The following is an 18,282-nucleotide window of genomic DNA, read 5'->3' as shown; positions in this document are numbered from 1 at the left end:
GCATGTTGAAGCAACACACAGCGCTTAAACTAGAGCAGCTTTCTCAAAATGCACATGCAAGCCTAGATTGAATACCTAGTTCCCACCAGCATTCCCCCAGAAACATAACCAAACAAGCAAGCGAGCATTACAATGCACACAGTCTTGCTTGCAGGTTGCAAGTTGACCTTGACGATATGTCAAGTTGGATGTTAATCAACCACCATTGAATTGCTAAGGGGGTAGGGAAATCTCTTGTAATAGAGGGTACTTGCGTACACGAGGAGACGTCACCTTCTTGAAATGACCCTCCAACCTTCCTGCGCATGCAAGCCTAGCTTGATTACCTGGGTTCTATCCCCCCCCCCCAACATATCAACCAAACAAGCAAGCAAACGTAACAATGAACAGAGTCTTGCAGCTTGCAAATTGGCCTTGAAGATATGTCAAATTGGATGTTAATTAACCATTATTGAATTGCTAAGGAAAGACCCATCACCGAGTAATTTCATCGAATAACTTCAGGCATTGCAACACTAGACTATAGGATTCATGACAGCCAAGTCACGGCATGCTGAACCACGTTGGCCCATGACAAAGAAAAATCATCAGAGCACATATTGAAGCCTCAACTAGCTCTTGCCTACCTCATTTCAAAAAAGAGAAAAACGCTTTTAAAGACGAGGAAAAAAGGACCTTTGAACAAGGCACAAGCGCATACATGCGCGAATCCACACAGTTGGCAGCCCTTGTCCATCATCATCATCCCCCAAGCCAAGAGTTAGTGGAAGTCTCATGTTGAGCTTTAGAAAAACCTTTTGAGATGGGGGATGGTTGCCTAGATAATGAAACATCACCTTCTTGAAATGACCCTCGAAACTTTCTGCATGTGCAAGCCTGGCTTTGCGTTGATCACTCAGAATTGTGAAGCCCATGCTGCCACCACAAATATGACGCAAACATCAGCCCAATGCAGATGAAGAGATCACAGAAAATAGGCATGTGAAGCACACGTTGACATGAACAGATTAACAATACACATTCTAGTGTGTGCTCCCTGCCAAATTTGCACATTTCCTCGACCATCCAAAAGGTTACCAAAATGGAAAGACGCAGAGATTGCTGACTTCACTTACAATTCAAACAGGCACATGTTGATATGAACAGCTTAACAATACAATCATGTCAATTTACACATTCTAATGTATGCCTCCACGTCAAATTTGAAAATTTGCTCGACCACCAAACAATTGCCAAAATGGGAGATGCAGAGTTTGCTGACCTCCCTTACAATCCATACCAAACATTCTAAGAAATCGGCACACTAAACTCTCAGTTGGCAACACGGTGCACCTCTTGCGACCTGAGTACAGGACAAACTCCTATGATCTACTATTCTGTGTAAGAAGTATCAAACAAGGTGTGGCACACACAGAATATGTTGTTGGTGTTCCTGGCAGCCCACTAGCATACCATGATTTTGACAAGCTCTTGTGGATATTGATGTGTTTTCCACAACACCATAAGGCTTTAGCTTCGGCATCAGAGAAAGATCTTTACTCTCCACTTGTGATCACTCCGAATCGCTGTCAAAGCTCTCCATTGCCTTCAAGCCCCTTGGTTTCTACAACATGCAAAATAGGCAAAATCAAACTCCGAATTCTGCCAACGAGTTACGCTCTTTTGCCACACTTTGATAAACTACAATCAGGCAGTCAAGGAGAAGGCACAACTTTGCCGTAAGAAAGCGCAATGCAATCAAGCACACACACAAATATGCCATCTGCTTCATTGATTTCATCAGAATGGAATCATGGAATATTACCTTCTTGCCACGCTTCTTTTCCCTGATGTCGTATCGAGATTGCGACACATCAGCAAGCCAGCTTCCCGGCGAATAATACTGTGTAGATGTGACAGAGAATAGCCACAAAACATTAGTGACAGAATGACCTTACAGACTTGTAGCTTTTGACACACAGAAATATTCGCACGAATTAGTACACTGAATACCGAAGACCCGACTTACATGTAGAATCCTTTCGACTGCTTTGGGCCTGCGTCTAGGTCTCTGTGGCAGCTTGGTGCCCTTAAGAATGAGGAAGTCTTCTTCCTTCTCCTTTCGCGACAATCCAATCATGAATTTGGGCCAGACAAACTCCACTTTGGAAGGACTAGCTTCACTCCCTCCACCAATTGGCAACACACATGTATTCGGTGATGCCGATTTAAGGTCACATACCACCTTCTTTCGATGCTCTTGTGTATGTGTAGAAGCAGGACACGCTCTTTTGTTTCCTGCTAGAGGTGACCCTTTTCTCTCTTGTCTTACATCAGAAAGCCCATTTTTCACAGGCTTTGCTTGTTTGCCCTTCTCCAATTGTTGTGCCTGTGCTCGGACTGCGACACGGGTAGTGAAGAGGTGCTCCTTTTTTGCAACTGCACCATTCTTGAACTTAAGAATGCCCTTGGATGCAAGCGGATGGGTTGTATTTGCTGCTGACTTATCAGCTTGCACACGGACCGTCTTGCGACACAAGACGGTAGAATCATCAGGAGAATCGCATGGCTTCGGATTGTGGTTATCCGCTCTGCTGCACCTTGATCTCTTCCGTTGGCCCCATTGAAGAAGCGGAGTGGAGCATGAGAGGTGCCTCTCTCCTTCCACTTCTTGCTTCAAAGCTTCAATGGAGTCATCTTCACCGTCTCTAACAACCTCCCTCTTCATCTTCTCTGCAGCAAAAGACTCAATACCTATGGTGTGGTTCAAATCCTTGCTGTTACTAGTCAACACAAAGCCTCTAAATTTTTCTGCATTTTCATTCTCTGCGGCCACCCATTTCCGGCTGTCTTTGCTAGGGTGAATTAGCAGAGGTTCATCCTTCTTGCCGAGATTAAAACTTGCTTTTTTCTTATCGCTAGAAGGTGGAAGCACCACAACCTGCTCTCTGCAGACAAGAAATTAAGAATCAAAAGAGGCTTTGGAGAAGATTAACGAGATGCTGAAAGGCTTAATTACACAAAAACTCCCATTCAAAAGACATAGAGCCCAAATCACCATAGCTGGAACAAGAGCCCTACTCAAGTACCCGTTTGAAGGCAAAAGGGGAAAATAACACAGTCAGGACATCGCCATATCCTGCACTATATAAGCCCTACCTAATCATTTTGTATGCATCATCAGCACCAAAACACATCTACAAAAAGAGTGATGTATGCAGAAATGGCGAACCCAGCAAATATGGAATGGAAAAGCACCGGAAAATGGTAGGACTTAGTTGCAAGGAGAAAAAACACACAAAGCGCATTGCTTTCAGTAAAAGTGTATTACAGGAAGAAAAGAATGGAGAGAAGCCAGGTTCAATGTGGATACAGACCTCATGGCAAGGAGGCGCTGAAGAGCTCAAGGCGGAAAACAGGGCGACGAAGGGGAAAAAATTTCCAGTAATGTATGCTTTCTTCTTCTCGCACCGAGAGATCAGAGGAGGAGGATGAAAGGCTAGAATGTTGCGTGCGTGTGTGAGAGAGAGGCACAATGGTGTGTGTGTGTGTGTGAGAGAGAGAGAGAGAGGGGGGGGGCGCTTATTCCTACAATCACGACTGCGCTTTTTTTTGAAGCTTCAATAGTCGCATACCCATCAAAAATTGATCAGGTGTTAACTACTATATTTGATCTCCATAGCACGCTCTCGTTCAAGGCCACGCATATACATCTCTCTCCCCCTCCCCTGACAAAGCACGGTCTCTCTCTCCCTCTCTCTCTCACACACACACTCATTCTGTCTGTGTCTACCTCCTGGTTAGCTCACACCCCCATTCTCTCTCTCTCTCTCTCTCTCTCTCTCTCGGAGAATATGGAAATGGGTTGATCTACCCCGCCTTGAATCCCTGACACCAAAATTGGATAAAGGCAGTGGGGGAAAATTCTCCGAAAGGAATTCTGGTCCTTCTCACCTTTCATTCCGAGAGTACAGTGAGTAGGATTTGGATAAATCGAGAGCCCTTTTTTAAAAGCTTAAGTACCGTCGTCGTCGTCGTCGTCGTGGTCCGAGTCGCCGTGAAATATATACATTGTGTGCGCCTCTAGGATAATCGCTTTTTCAACCTTGATTTTCTAGGGCAAATTTTACGTGTAGCTACAAATCGCGGGAAATTGTTTTTTGTGCTCTTTGTTGATTGTTTCTTTTTTTTTCTTTTTTTATAAGAAGGGGGAGTGGGGGATGTGCATTTTGTGTGTGTATGAGTGAGTGAGAGAGAGAGAGAGAGAGAGAGAGGGGAGAGTGTGAGAATGAGAGAGCAAAGACAGATGGTAGATCATTGAGCTAGGATTTTCAACTCCTCTATAATACTTGCCACATGGCCACAATAGCTTAGCTACTCAATTTTAAAGAGGAGGGGACCAAAGCCACCACTTATCTATCCTTTTAGTCTCTTTTACATCGTGCATGCAAAGGTGCCACCATTAAAAATCCCTTTTCAAAACCCCTCTCCCTCTCTCTCTCACTCTCTCTCCCTCCCTCCTTGAGTTCAATCTATACTATCTATTTATTTTTCTATCTACTTAACATAATATGGCTGAAGGGAGTCCTTTTACCCGGGCTAGAAAAAAACATTTTTCCTAACCCAAGAAAATAAGGGCAAACTTGACATCTCTCAATTTTTTGGACAAAATTTAAAGATTTTTTCGGTAATTACACTCAAATTTGTGAAAACTTCTCGGTTTTCTTCAAGCCAAGCATAAAATCTAATCGTGATTTTAGGATTTCAACCAGTTAAAATACATCAGATCTCGATTTTTTTTTACATTGCTTTTTACACGTGGTGCAAGCTGCGAGATGAAGGCTACGTTCCAAAAGAGGCAGAGAGAAAGAGAGAGAGGACACGTGATAAAGAGGGAGAGACTAGTACTATATATAAAGGTGGAAAGATTCCGCCCACATGACGCTCTTTCCTTGCATCGACGGCATTCAAGCTAATGTATGTTACACGAGGCGACACAGTAGAAGACGAGAGATACAACACCGCATGGAGGACAGAGAGAGAGAGAGAGAGAGAGAGAGAGAGAGAGAGAGAGAGAGAGAGAGAGGTGCTGTTGTTAGAGGTGGCCCCTACATATTAGTTCTTACTAGTAAAACGGCTTCCCCTTCGGCGGTGGCATGGCCCCTCTTTACCCCCTTATCGGCGCATTGCACTCGCCACCAACTTACTCCTAAAAGCCTCCCAAATTGGATTTTGCTACTCTGTAGGGATTTACACCTCCCAGAAAGCTACACCTATAATTAATCTCCCCAGAGAGAGAGAGAGAGAGAGAGAGAGAGAGGTATACGGACTGCCACCAGCCAGCTCTCAGGAGCAAGCTTGCTTTGCGGCTTGTTAGCGCCATGGCTACCCTTCGTAAGCTCAACGTTCTACGTTGACTCCTAGCCGGCCACTTCGTCTTGGCACCTAATATGGTGGTTCTCCTTCGTGTAGACAAGGCCGCAAGCTTGTCCTACTTCTAGCACCTTGAGCTCCCCCACACCAGCATACCAGATGTCCTCCAGAAGCTAGTTGCCCCCTTTCCAGCCTGCCGCATGCACCACTACGTTACTTAGCTCAAAGCAAGTCCTCTATAGGCCTCCAAAGTGGGCTTCTCTCTACATATATACCTCTTTGGCTCTTGATACCCACCTTTTAAAACTCTAGTAGTCTCACGTCTGCAATAAGCAAGATAGTGCTCTCTCTCTCTCTCTCTCTCTCTCTCTCTCTCTCTCTCTCTCTCTCTCTCTCTCTCTCTCTCTCTCTCTCTCTTCAAGTCAATATGGCATTTAGAAGAGGTTAACATAACATTTCATTTCAATTCAGTTCTTTCTCTCTCTACCCTCCTACAAGAGTTCTCTCTCTCTCTCTCTCTCTCTCTCTCTCTCTCTCTCTCTCTCTCTCTCTCTCCGTGGCGAGGTAACGAAGACGAAGGCGAGGTGAGTAGGTCATCGAATTTAGTGGTACTCTGTCTATATCTCTGTTTGCGCTAATGATTGCGAGCGGACAACATGTAGCGAAGGCAAAGCGGGAGAGAATACTGGTAGGACATAGCGAGCGAGCAAGGTTGGGCCTCTCAAGTCTCTCTCTCTCTCTCTCTCTCTCTCTCTCTCTCTCTCTCTCTCTCTCCAGATCAATATGGCATTTAGAAGAGGTTAACATCTAGCCATGAGTTTGAACTCATTCGGAGTCATCCCCTAACTTAAATGCAGGTCGTTTCACTTCAATTCAACTCTCTCTCTCTCTCTCTCTCTCTCTCTCTCTCTCTCTCTCTCTCTCTCTCTCTCTCTCTCTCTCCAGGTCCTTCAAGGCAAGCTGCACCTGCATCCGCGATTTTGGCACTTAGTTGTTGTGCGACATAAAAGTAGAAGGCCATCTCCAGCAATGCCCCCCCCTCCCCCCCCTCGTGACCTCCTCGCCAGTGCTCGAAAAAAACTTTTTTTCAAAAACTTGGCAAACCTATACATGTGAAACAACAGAGGTAAATTTACAAAATTTGAAGGTTTTCTTACCTTCAAATAAAAATTTTAGAGGTAAATTTCAAAATTTGTGGGTGGGACTACACCAAACCTAGGTTTTTTTTTAGCACTGCACCTCTCTCTCTCTCTCTCTCTCTCTCTCTCTCTCTCTCTCTCTCTCTCTCTCTCTCTCTCTCTCCACGTCGTTCGAGGCAGGCTGCACTTGCATTCGTGATTTTGTGCACTGGCCGCCGTGCACCTTGGTTGTTGTGCGACATAAAGGCAAAAGGCCATCTCCAGTAATGGCAACACCCCCCCGCCCCCCCCCTTGGGACCTCCTCGCCAGTGCTCGGAAAAAACTTTTTTCCAAAACCTAGGTTTTTTTTTAGCACTGCACCTCTCTCTCTCTCTCTCTCTTTCCAGGTCGTTCGAGGCAGGCTGCACTTGCATTCGTGATTTTGTGCACTAGCTGCCATGCACCTTGGTTGTTGTGCGACATAAAGGCAAAAGGCCATCTCCAGTAATGGCAACACCCCCCCCCCCCCCCCCCTTGGGACCTCCTCGCCAGTGCTCGGAAAAAACTTTTTTCCAAAAACTTGGCAAACCTACATATGTGAAACAACAGAGGTAAATTGACAAAATTTGAAGATTTTCTAACCTTCAAATAAAAAATTTAGAGGTAAATTTCAAAATTTGTAGGTGGGACTACACTAAACCTAGGGTTTTTTCGAGCACTGCTCTTCGCTCTCTCTCTCTCTCTCTCTCTCTCTCTCTCTCTCTCTCTCTCTCTCTCTCTCTCTCTCTTCTTTCTTGCTCTGCAGAGAACACTGCCAAAATCCGACCTTTGAGTCTGCTCTCTCTCTCTCTCTCTCTCTCTCTCTCTCTCTCTCTCTCTCTCTCTGTGCGGCGAAGGTGAAGGCCAGCAAGGTGGCGAAGGCAAAGGCAAGGCGAGAGGTCATCGGATTCAGTGGCTAGCTGGGGCTCTCTCTCTCTCTCTCTCTCTCTCTCTCTCTCTCTCTCTCTCTCTCTTCAAGGCAGGCTGCACCTGCATCCGCGATTTTTTGGCACTTGGTTGTTGTGCGACATAAAGGCAGAAGGCCATCTCCAACAATGGCTACACCCCCCCCCCCCCCCCCCTAACCTCCTCGCCAGTGCTCGAAAAAAACTTTTTTCTAAAAACTTGGCAAACCTACACATGTGAAACAACAGAGGTAAATTCACAAAATTTGAAGGTTTCTTACCTTCAAATAAAAAATTTAGAGGTAAATTTCACAAAACTTGTGGGTGGGACTACACCATACCTAGGTTTTTTCGAGCACTGCGTGACCTCGCTCTCTCTCTCTCTCTCTCTCTCTCTCTCTCTCTCTCTCGTCTCTCTCTTCTCTCAACTCTCTCTCTCTCCAGGTCACCGTTCGAGGTAGGCTGCATTGATGCTTTCCATCTGCGATTTTGTGCACTGGCCGACGTGCACCTTGGTTGTTGGCGACATAAAGGCAAAAGGCATCTCCAGCAAACGGCAACGCCCCCCCCCCCCCCCCCCCCCCCCCCAGGACCTCCTCGCCAGTTGCTTGAGGACCTCCTCGCCAGTGCTTGGAAAAAACTTTTTTCCAAAAACTTGGCAAACCTACATATGTGAACAACAAAGGTAAATTGACAAAAATTGAAGGTTTTCTAACCTTCAAATAAAAAATTTAGAGGTAAATTTCAAAATTTAAGGTGGGACTACTCTAAACCTAGGGTTTTTTCGAGCACTGCTCTTCTCTCTCTCTCTCTATCTCTCTCTCTCTTTCTGTCTCTCGCTTTCTTTCTTGCTCTGCAGAGAACACTGCCAAAATACGACCTCTGAGTCTGCTCTCTCTCTCTCTCTCTCTCTCTCTCTACGCTTAGAGAGCACTGCTCGGAAGCTCAGCTATCAACAACCGGCCGCCTCTCTCTTTCTCTCTCTTTTAGAGCGCACAGGTGCAGACAGTCCCTGTGACCTATCTCTCTCTTTCTGAGCGCAGGTGCAGGCTACACCGAGAGTGCACTCTCTCTCTCTCTCTCTCTCTCTCTCTCTCTCTCTGAGTCTATCGGATGAATGTCGTGCTGCCATGTGTTAGGGGGGGACGAAATTCCCTCCCCCATTATCTTTAGTATAGATATGCCACATGCCTTCGATGTGCATGTAGATTTTTGAGAAAACCTTGAACGTGCAGATGAGCTAGTAGCCTAGCTAAGAAGACGTTGGAGACTCAAAGGTGGACCTGGCACACCTCTCTCTCCATATCTCTCTGTCTCACGCGCACATGTCTTGCGCCCGTGTCAACTTACGCAGCCCAAGTACACCGGTCTAAAATATGCCATCAAAGGTGGAGGCAACACCTCTCTCTCTCTCTCTCTCTCTCTCTCTCTCTCTCCTCGTCTCTCTCTCTCTCTCTCTCTCTCTCTCTCTCTCACTCACTCAATGTGTTGACTGCTCTCGCCTGACGCCTGTGTCACCTTGCATAGTGCACTGGTCCAAAATCTGTCGGATGAATCTCGTGATGACACATGTCTGGGAAGGGACCGAAATCCCTTCCCCCATTATAATAGTATAGATATTTCTCTCTATCCTCCTACTCTCTCTCTCTCTCTCTCTCTTTATCATCATCGCATAGATCTTCAAGTTCTCTTGGGATCGTTTCCTACAACGTCAAAATTCTCTTCTTCTTCTATTTCCTTTCTACTCGCTCTCGCTCTCTCTCTCTCTCTCTCTCTCTCTCTTCTCTCTCCTCTCTCTCTCTCTCTCTCTCTCTCTCTCATGCTTCTACATATATATATTTCCTAATATCTCTTTACATATAGATATGCTCTCTTAGGCCCCCCCCCCCCCCCCCCCCCAAAAAAAAAAAAAAAATTAATGGGAGAAGTGATACGATGGGTCCGTCTCTTAGTCTGATAACTTCCTTCCTTCGGCCAATGAATTCTGTAAACGGGCGACACTCAGATCCCCTCCTCCTCCAACACCTACGGTTCTCCTCGCGATGCCCACTGGTCTACAACCAGTGTTCGAGAAAAATGTGTCTCAGCTTAATGTCGTGCCGTTTTCAATTTCAAAACTACCGGTTCAAGGCAAGGGAAAAAGAGAAATTCCACCCCAAAATAGAGTAAAATAGTGTAAAAACCCAAAAAATAAACCTAAGTTTCTAAAATTTCCTCTTGACAAATTCAAGGAAAGGAATTTCGTAAGTTTGGAAAAAAAAAGATTTTGCCCGATCACTGTCTACAATGCACGCAAACACACGCAAACAGGCATGTAGCTCGCGCACAAAGAGGCATTGTCTATTCGCCGCCTGCTACTCACGACCTCGTGTGGTGTGTGTGTGTGTGTGTGTGTGTGTGTGTGTGTGTGTGTGTTATGGTTTCGGCATAAATGTGACGAAGGCAAGGTCCGAGTTAATGAGAAAGGACGTAGAGAGAGACGTCTCTCTCTTTTCGAGCGCAGGTGCAGGCTACACTGAGCCCGCCTGTGTGTGTGTGTGTGTGTGTGTGTGTGTGTGTGTGTGTGTGTGTGTGTGTGTGCGCTTAGAGAGCACTGCCCGGAAGCTCAACTATCAACAGTCGGCCGCCTCTCTCTCTCTTTCTCTCTCTTTCCGAGCGCGCAGGTGCAGGCAATCCCTGTGACCTGTCTCTCTCTTTCCGAGCGTAGGTGCAGGCTACACTGAGTCCTCTCTCTCTCTCTCTCTCTCTCTCTCTCTCTCTCTCTCTCTCTCTTCGCGCTTAGCCCGCCTTTGAGTTTGCAGGATGAACGTTGTGCTGCCATGTGTGTGGGGGGGGGGGGGGCGGAATTCCCTCCCCCATTATCTTTAGTATAGATAAGTTATCACATAGAACAAATTGATCACTAGACTTCCTCAAAAATGTTCTATGTGCGATTGTGGTTGTCCATGCATATTTGTGAGCTCACATGTGTTACATGTATATGCATGGGATGTGTGCCTTTGTTTCGATGCAGATGGTTCTCCTATCTCCTTCCATGCACTTGTGCAACACCAAGGGGCTTCAACCTACTCTACAACCCGTGTACACTTCATGCAAAAGGATAGAGAAGACTAAAAGTTTTGGCGCCAAGCTATTTTTGGTAGCATTTTGCATGCCACAAAATCATTCCACTACTGCAACCTTGAAATAGCACACAAAATGGTAATAAAAAGTGGTGAGAGAACTCATGGGAGTCCAAGGGACATTTGTCTCTTTGCTTTTTTGTGTGTGGATGATCGGAGGGTGCAAAGTGCTCCATGAGGAGGCTACATACCGTATACAAGAGCAATAGCATGGGCACATGCCACTTCATGGAAAACTACACAAATCCCAGATGACAATCTCTCGTTACAAGACTACGACGACACACAATCAAGTCCGCATCGACCTATTTGCAATGGTGGCATGGCTAGCTCGACCAAGCGCTATCTTCCCTCAATTACTTTATGAGCAGGCACCTCATAGGTAAATTGCTCACATGATTTTGGGGCTACTTGAAGTACAATCTAGATTATTATGTATAATAACTGACTATTTATGAGATGTGGTAGCTTCGACCATCATGACTAACTTATTGAAACTGATTCAATATACTCACTCCCACTAGTCCATGCAAAAGAAAAATTGTGAAAGCTAGCAACTCAAAGCAAGCAAGGCCCCTTGATGGGCTATATATGATGAGATCAACCGAGTGAGATAGAGAAATGACATGCTAGAAGAACTGGTTTGGAAGCGATATGATTGACAACCCAAAGTTAATGGCAACACAATTATGTTCATTGAAACATATTGATGCAAACCATAACCTTGCAGGGCATGCTATCTTGCCCTCCTTATATCAAGGAGTGCTGTGTGTGTGTGTGTGTGTGTGTGTGAGAGAGAGAGAGAGAGAGAGAGAGAGAGAGATTTTAAGAGATAGAGAAGAAGAGAGCTTGAGCTCTTTCAAGAGCTCAAGAGCGTGCGTGCACACACACACACACACACACACACACACACACATGGAGGCAAAACCTTTTTTTTCTTCTTCTTCACTAACTAAAGATAATAAGTCTACAATGCATAAAAGGGAAAATACATGATAAGGAGAAACTAGTACAATAGTCTAGTGTGGACCTCCAATGAGTGAGCTGGATGGATAAGTGTAGCATCACTCCAATAGGTAGACCAAGTCGAAGTAGTCTAGTTGTAGTATCATTAGTATCCACCAAAGTGCGCTAGCGATGATGACTATTGGTGATAGTCATGGACTATTGGTGATAGTCATGGAGTAATAGTACATGGTGAGCTAACAACACTCCCCCTAAAGCTTAAGATCTCTTCTTCTCTACTTCACTAACGAAACATGAACCCATTGGTAGACCATCGATCATATGTGCTACTAGCCCCAATCCACATGTGTGTAGCCATCAAGCTACAAGTCGATATGAGCCCTATAAAAAAGTGCATGATCCAAAGTAACACTCACATAGTACAATGCGCACCTCATTGCATCCATGTGTGGCTTGACAACACTCCCCCTCAAGCTCAAGCTCTCTTCTTCTCTACTTCACTAACGAAACATTAAACCATTGGTAGACCATCGATCATATGTGCTACTAGTCCGCATATGTGTAGCCATAAAGCTACATGTCATATCAGCCCTATAAAAAATTGCATGATCCAAAGTAGCACTCGCATAGTACAATGTGGAGTTAGGTCTTCGAGCGAGCTCAACGGAGCGAGCTTTAGAGCGAGCTTTTTTTTTTTTTTTTTTGGAGCCCATGTGCTTCCTCCTCTTCCCTTCCTCCTCCTTCTCACCCTCCTCCTCCAAAATCCTTTCTCTCCTCCACCTCCTCTCTCCATCTACTCCTCTAACCACCTTCCCTTCCTCCAGCTCCTCCTCTAAAAACCACCATCCCTTCCCTAAAGTCCTCCTATCTCCTACTCCCTTCTTCCTCTCTCTCTTCTTAGTCACTCTATGACCTCTCTCTCTCTCTCTCTCTCTCTCTCTCTCTCTCTCTCTCTCTTGTGCTATCTTCCCTCTATGTGAGTGGTCTCTCTCGTCAGCTCGCCACCCCTCTCTATTGTTGTCTCCCCCTCCCACCCACCTACCCCCCCCCCCCCCCCCCCCCCTCCTTCCCCTCTCTCTCTCTCTCTCTCTCTCTCTCTCCCCCATTGCCTTCCCTCCCTTCCTGGAGTGAGCTCCACCCCTTCCTCCTCTTGCCGCCCATGTGCTTCCTCCTCTTCCCTTCCTCCCCTCCTCACCCTCCTCCTCCAAAATCCTTTCTCTCCTCCACCTCCTCTCTCCATCTCACTCCTCTAACCACCTTCCCTTCCTCCAGCTTCTCCTCTAAAAACCACCATCCCTTCCCTAAAGTCCTCCTATCTCCTACTCCCCCTTCTTCCTCTCTCTCTCTCTCGTCCTCCTCTCTCTCGTCTCTCTCTCTCTCTCTCTCTCTCTCGTGCTATCTTCCCTCTATGTGAGTGTCTCTCTCTCGCTCGCGCACCCCTCTCTATTGTTGTCTCCCCCTCCCACCCCCTAACCCACCCCCCCCCCCCCCTTCTCCCTCTCTCCGTCTCTCTCTCTCTCTCTCATCTCTCTCTCTCTCTCTCTCTCTCTCTCTCTCTCTCCCTCCCATTGCCTTCCCTCCCTTCCTGGAGTGAGCTCCACCCCTCTCTCCTCCCATGTCCCTCCCTCTCTCTCTCTCTCTTCTCCTCTCTCTCTCTCTCTCTCTTCTCTCACCACACACACACACACACACACACACACACACACTGATAGCGGAAAAAAGAGCAGTGCAATTGGGTGGCCTCTGTACTCGTGCACACTCCACAAACCACGCCTCATGCAAACAAGCAAAGAACAAAACAAGGGGCACCACCCTAAATTAAGAGGTTTAGGGACCTCACACATACTGCACATAGGCAAGTGAGACTTCTGGCATTATGATGGCATCAAAACATATGGCAAAACACATAGAAACGAAGCTTAGGGACCTTATGTAGCGTATATATACACAAGACATCAGCTTAACAATACAACGGCATCTGATCATACATAACAAGGATAGAGAAGAAGCACCCAAGGATGGCATAATCCCCTTGTCAAAAACAATCAACCCAGCAAGTAGGTATGATCCTACTAGCAACACATCAATACCTTAGAGAATGTATGGCGAGGATGGTGGCCATGGAGCATGAGAGAAGACTCCTTATTTAGGTTTAAGGGCTAGTAATGTAGCATACTAGAGGGAGAGAGAGAGAGGGAGAGAGAGTAGAGCTCCATCCATAGCTCCTCATTGTGAGCAATGTCGTCATAGCTTCGTTGCTTGGTGAAGTGGGTGAAGTGTTGGTTTTGAGTGAGAGAAGGCCTCCTTATATAGTTTTCTGAGAGGTTTTAGGATTAGGGATAAACATGCTTAAATCCGCTGATTGGGGTTACTTTTTGCTTAGGGTGGTCAACAGATTGAGGTCACCTGATATGTCACCATCAAGATATTCTCTAGAGTGATGTGAGATGGGAGGGTAAATGCTGATTTTTCTAATTGTGACACATGGGGATAAGGCCTTGACCAGCATTTAAGAGCAGGTAAGGTGCTGTTGAAACTGGAGGTTCTGCACATGTCAGGGGTAGACCTGCGGAGGGAGGTGGCGCTGGGTCCTCCTGAATATCAAATTCTCAAAAAAAAATCCTCAACCATGGCTTCTTTTGACATGTGTTCTTTGAAAAAATCAGCATGTCTCTTTTCAACTCAAAAGTCTTTATCCCTGTTGACTCACCTTTCCCATAAGATTTTCCCCTTTTCCTCTCCTCCTGTAACTGCATTGTTGGATGCCCAATCACTGCTTCTAGTAACAGTGAACTATTACCTACCAAATACTTATGGTGCAGTAAAAAATATTTACCATGGGTAAAAAAAAGTTACTGTAGGTAAAAAGTGATTTGTATTTACCATGTCAGTGAAAAAATATTTATTGTAGGTAAAAAATATTTACTGTGGCAAAAAATATTTACTGTCGTAAAAAAGTGAAAACGGAGTATGCTGTCTGTGAGTCCACACGAACATCCTCCGTGTAAATTTCACTAGAAATTCACACCTAGAATGGGCTATTCTGTAAGATATAGGTATGTAGGCATGCATAAGAGCTCGTTCCCACGTATCTTCTGTCCATGGCACTTTTTACTCTTTGGTGCTTGTGAAGTAGATTTTTCTTCTCTTTCGAGATCCCTTGGACTAGAGTATCCTCATCTCCCCAACAACTGATTGTGCCTTTATTGCATCTTCAGAAGGGGTCCTAAAAACCATGCATCATATAGCCCTCCCCCTTAAGCTAGAGGAATTTGATGCCTCTAGCTGTAGGTTGTGCTACAATAGGGTTCTCTTGAATACTTACCCACCTGGTACCAATTGAATTTGCCATGTTACTGCTTTCTTGGCTGATGCACCCTGTTTAGTCCTTTCTGATGAATAATTGTATCCATCCATGACTAACAACTGGTCTCCTAGACCCTTGAAAGCCATACCCCATCCATTGTCAATATCCACTTTCACTGGTAGCATTCTCTCTCTTTTTTTTTTTTTTTTTGAAACGACTATGTACATGATTGTTACCTTAGTTGGAGCTCGAATATGATGAGCTCTCCTCTGAACCATCCTTAGCTTTGATTTCCCCAGCATATGGCTGTGAAAGACGACATTGGTAGGCCTTCAATCGCCAACCATTTACCGGGGTCTGATGTACCTTACCATCTAGGTCACCTAGTTGGTAACTACTATTTGAGAACCTCTGTATCACTACAAAAGGGCCTTCCCACTTAAGCAAGAACTTACCATCCTTCCTGCGATCAAAGCGATTGTCGTATCTGAGCACTAAAGAACCTTCCTTGATACCTTTCTTGACAAGGTTGCGATTGAACTTCTTTTGTTTCTTCTCTGCTTGGGCTGCATAGTACTTCACTGCTGACTCTCGATCTAGCCCTAACCTCTCCAAATCGATGATTCTTCCTTCCACCTGCTTCTCTTGACTATCCTCTTGATGTGCTTTTAGAACTCGGAGGCTCGCTAGCTCCACTTCTATAGGCAATAGTGCCTCATGCCCGTAAACCAAGTGAAAAGGTTATACCCCAAGGATGTTTTAAAGGATTTTCTGCTAGCCCAAAGTGCTGCATCTAGGTGTTTGTCCTGCCTTGATTAAATGCATGTACTCCACCCCCATAATGATGTATTCCTTCTTTGATTGAGTGCAAGGTAGTGGCCCTATTGCATCTATCCCCCATTTTTCAAATGGCCTATAGGTTTTGATTGGATGCTGATTTTCATGGGTAAGACGCCTTGGTCCAGCTTTTTGGCAAACCTCACATGTGCGGCACCAATGTTGTACATCTCGATGGAGGCTTGGCCACGTGAACCCTGCTTGTAAAATCTTTCTGCTAGTAATCTCTTGTGCAAAGTGGCCACCACACACACCTTCATGACAACTAAACAAAATATCGTTTATCTCTTGGGATGCAGGAACTCTCCTTAAGACAGCATCTTTCCCTCTACAATACAATTCCTCATTCACTAAGCTATAGCTGGTAGCCTTTTTTGCCAACCATCTACGTTCACTTTTACTCATACCAGAGGGTGCTTCACAATGCTCAAGAAAGTAAAGTAAATCATGCAGCTCCTCCTTTCCCTGGTATAAAGGAATTTTCACAAGGATAGCACCTACTATGAGAGTTTGTAGTTCTTCACCTGCTAAGGCATCTGCTTCTCGATTTTGATCTCTAGGTACAAAGTGCACTCGAACTTCTTTAAAACTCTTCAACAAGGCCTTTGCTTCCCTCATCTTAACAGACAATTTGTCATTTTTATAGGCCCATACACCAACCATTCTCTTAACAATCAACATGGAGTCACCAAAAACATTTAGCTTTGTGATGCCCTGAGAAAGACAACATTGCAACCCTAAAACAAGGGCATGGTACTCTGCCTCATTGTTAGAATGAACCTCTTTTAGATGAAACCCTTTTGCAAAGATCTTCTCCTTCTCTGGACCTAATATTACTATGCCTGCTGATGCCTTGTCTTTGGTCCTCTTGTAAGCCCCATCAAAATACAGACTGTGTGCTCCCAGTAGAACTTCAGGCTCCGGGATAGGCGGTACCTTACTAGGTGCCTCTTTCTTGGCCTTCTCATAACACCTTTGTGTGAGAACATCTGCCAAACAAGCACGGGTGGAATCCTCTACTTGTAGTGTGTAGTCAAACTCTTGAAACTGCACCACCCACTTTGCTATTCTTTGAGACAATTCCATGTGTTGTAGGGCATATGGAAAAACCTCCTCAGTTGTGATCACCACAAATTGTCTCGGAAGTAAGTAAGCCTGAAACTTCTCCACTGCAAACTTAAGAGCTAGCACCAATTGCTTAGTTGCGCTGAAACCCTTTTCAGCAGCTGTCATCACTCTACTAGAGAAGTAGACTGGTCTCATGAGAGATGTCTTTGGGTCTTTTTGCATCAAGACAGCTCCTAGAGCTTCTAGACCTACACTAGGATTTACATAGAATAATTCACCCCATGTGGGTTGTAGGACGACAGGCAATGAGCTCAAAATGGTTTTAACTTCTTGAAAGCACCTTTCACCCTCCTCACTCCATGTCAATGTAGTGTGTTTAGTGAGCTGCTGCAAAGGATAGATTGCCTGAGAAAGGAGATGTATGAATCGTCCCATGTAGCGAACCTTTTGAATGAAGGAGACTAGTTGCTTCACGTTTGAAGGAGTAGGTAAAGCTAACAATGTCTTTACCTTTTCAGGGTCAGCCTCAATACCATCTTGAGACACAACATGGCCTAGTAGAGTGACCTTGCTCTCACCTATGTGGCACTTGTCTTTATTCAATTGCCCACCCAATTGGGCCAGACGGGTGAAACCTTCATCAACCTTGGACAGATGTACTTCCCTAGAGCTGTAAATGCAAAAATCACCAATGAAGACTCGTATGGACTTACCAAAGTAAGGTTGAAACACCAAGTTCATAAACCTCTGGAAAGTAGCTGGGGCATTATTTAAACCAAAAGGCATAACTCTATAAGCAAAACACCCCCAAGGTGTTATGAAGGTAGTCTTTCTTTGGTCTTCATCTGCAATTCTGATTTGGAAGTACCCTGAGTACCCATCACACACTGTGTACCTTTCATGACCATCCACTTCATTTAGTATTTCATCTTGAAAAGGCAAAGGAAAATGGTTCCTTTTTGTGGCTGCGTTTAGAGGCTTGTAATCCACACATACCCTCCACTTCCCATTTTTCTTTGGTGCTACCACAACTGGAGACACCCACGCAGAATCTTCCACTGGGTAGATAAATCCTGCCTTGAGTAATCTTTTTACTTCTTTTAAGAATGCATCTTGTTGCACTAGCCCTAATCTCCTTAGCCTTTGCACCACTGGTTTGGCACCTTCCTTTAATTGGATATGGTGTTGGGTTACCGTCACTCCTTTAATGTGCTCGTAATCAGTTATAAAGAGGCCAGCATGCTTCTTTAGTACCTGCAAATAGGGTTCTCTCTCTTCTTCTAGTAGGTCCTTAGCTAGCATCTCCTCTAAGTCTGTGGCTTCTTCCTTGTTTAGAGAGTCTTGACCACCTTCTCCTTCTAGGTTTCGCAGTATTATACCCATGACTTCCAAAGAGCTAGCATCCTCCTCAGATGACTCATCCTCAGATGAAGAGCAGCTGCTTGTGCTCCATTCATCCATAGAAGTCTCCATCTCTAGGTCTTGTTGTCTACCCTGCTTCATGTCATACACAATTTTTTGTTGCTTGCCACCTACCTTATGATTTGGTCGCAACTCAAGGGAACCT

General features: G+C 45.2%; 1 protein-coding gene across 3 annotated transcripts; it reads right to left on the bottom strand.

Annotated features, from left to right (window-relative positions):
• Positions 1-423: 423 nt before the first annotated feature.
• Positions 424-3,895, bottom strand: LOC147423153 (uncharacterized). Of its 3 annotated transcripts, XR_015186636.1 has the most exons (5): positions 3,139-3,318; positions 2,009-2,927; positions 1,805-1,882; positions 1,453-1,603; positions 424-915 (listed from the first exon to the last, which is right to left on the bottom strand). XR_015186636.1 is itself a non-coding variant. In XM_086501900.1 (4 exons), the coding sequence occupies exons 1-4, from the start codon at positions 3,359-3,361 to the stop codon at positions 1,553-1,555; spliced, it is 1,053 nt and encodes a 350-aa protein (XP_086358026.1). In that variant the 5' UTR covers positions 3,362-3,895; the 3' UTR covers positions 1,112-1,552. The 3 variants fall into 3 exon arrangements, 2 of the variants coding, with proteins under 2 accessions (XP_086358026.1, XP_086358025.1); XM_086501900.1 differs by lacking the exons at positions 424-915; positions 3,139-3,318 and adding an exon at positions 3,357-3,895 and having other exon boundaries at positions 1,112-1,603; XM_086501899.1 differs by lacking the exon at positions 424-915 and having other exon boundaries at positions 1,112-1,603.
• Positions 3,896-18,282: the final 14,387 nt, after the last annotated feature.

This window comes from Adiantum capillus-veneris, chromosome 26 (assembly GCF_014529385.1).
Source record: "Adiantum capillus-veneris isolate H3 chromosome 26, ASM1452938v2, whole genome shotgun sequence".
In the NCBI taxonomy this organism is placed as follows: domain Eukaryota; kingdom Viridiplantae; phylum Streptophyta; class Polypodiopsida; order Polypodiales; family Pteridaceae; genus Adiantum; species Adiantum capillus-veneris.
Note: the sequence above shows the minus strand (reverse complement) of the source record. Positions and strands in the feature narration are given on the sequence as shown.

Bases quoted from the DNA above. Each gene is read 5' to 3' on its own strand.
- LOC147423153 (XM_086501899.1), bottom strand. From the start codon at position 3,176: ATGTGTTTTGGTGCTGATGATGCATACAAAATGATTAG. The intron at 2,928-3,138 runs GTAGGGCTTATA...TCTTGTCTGCAG, and splicing joins GATGCATACAAAATGATTAG to AGAGCAGGTTGTGGTGCTTC. The intron at 1,604-1,804 runs GTAATATTCCAT...TGCATGTTGTAG, and splicing joins AAAAGAAGCGTGGCAAGAAG to AAACCAAGGGGCTTGAAGGC.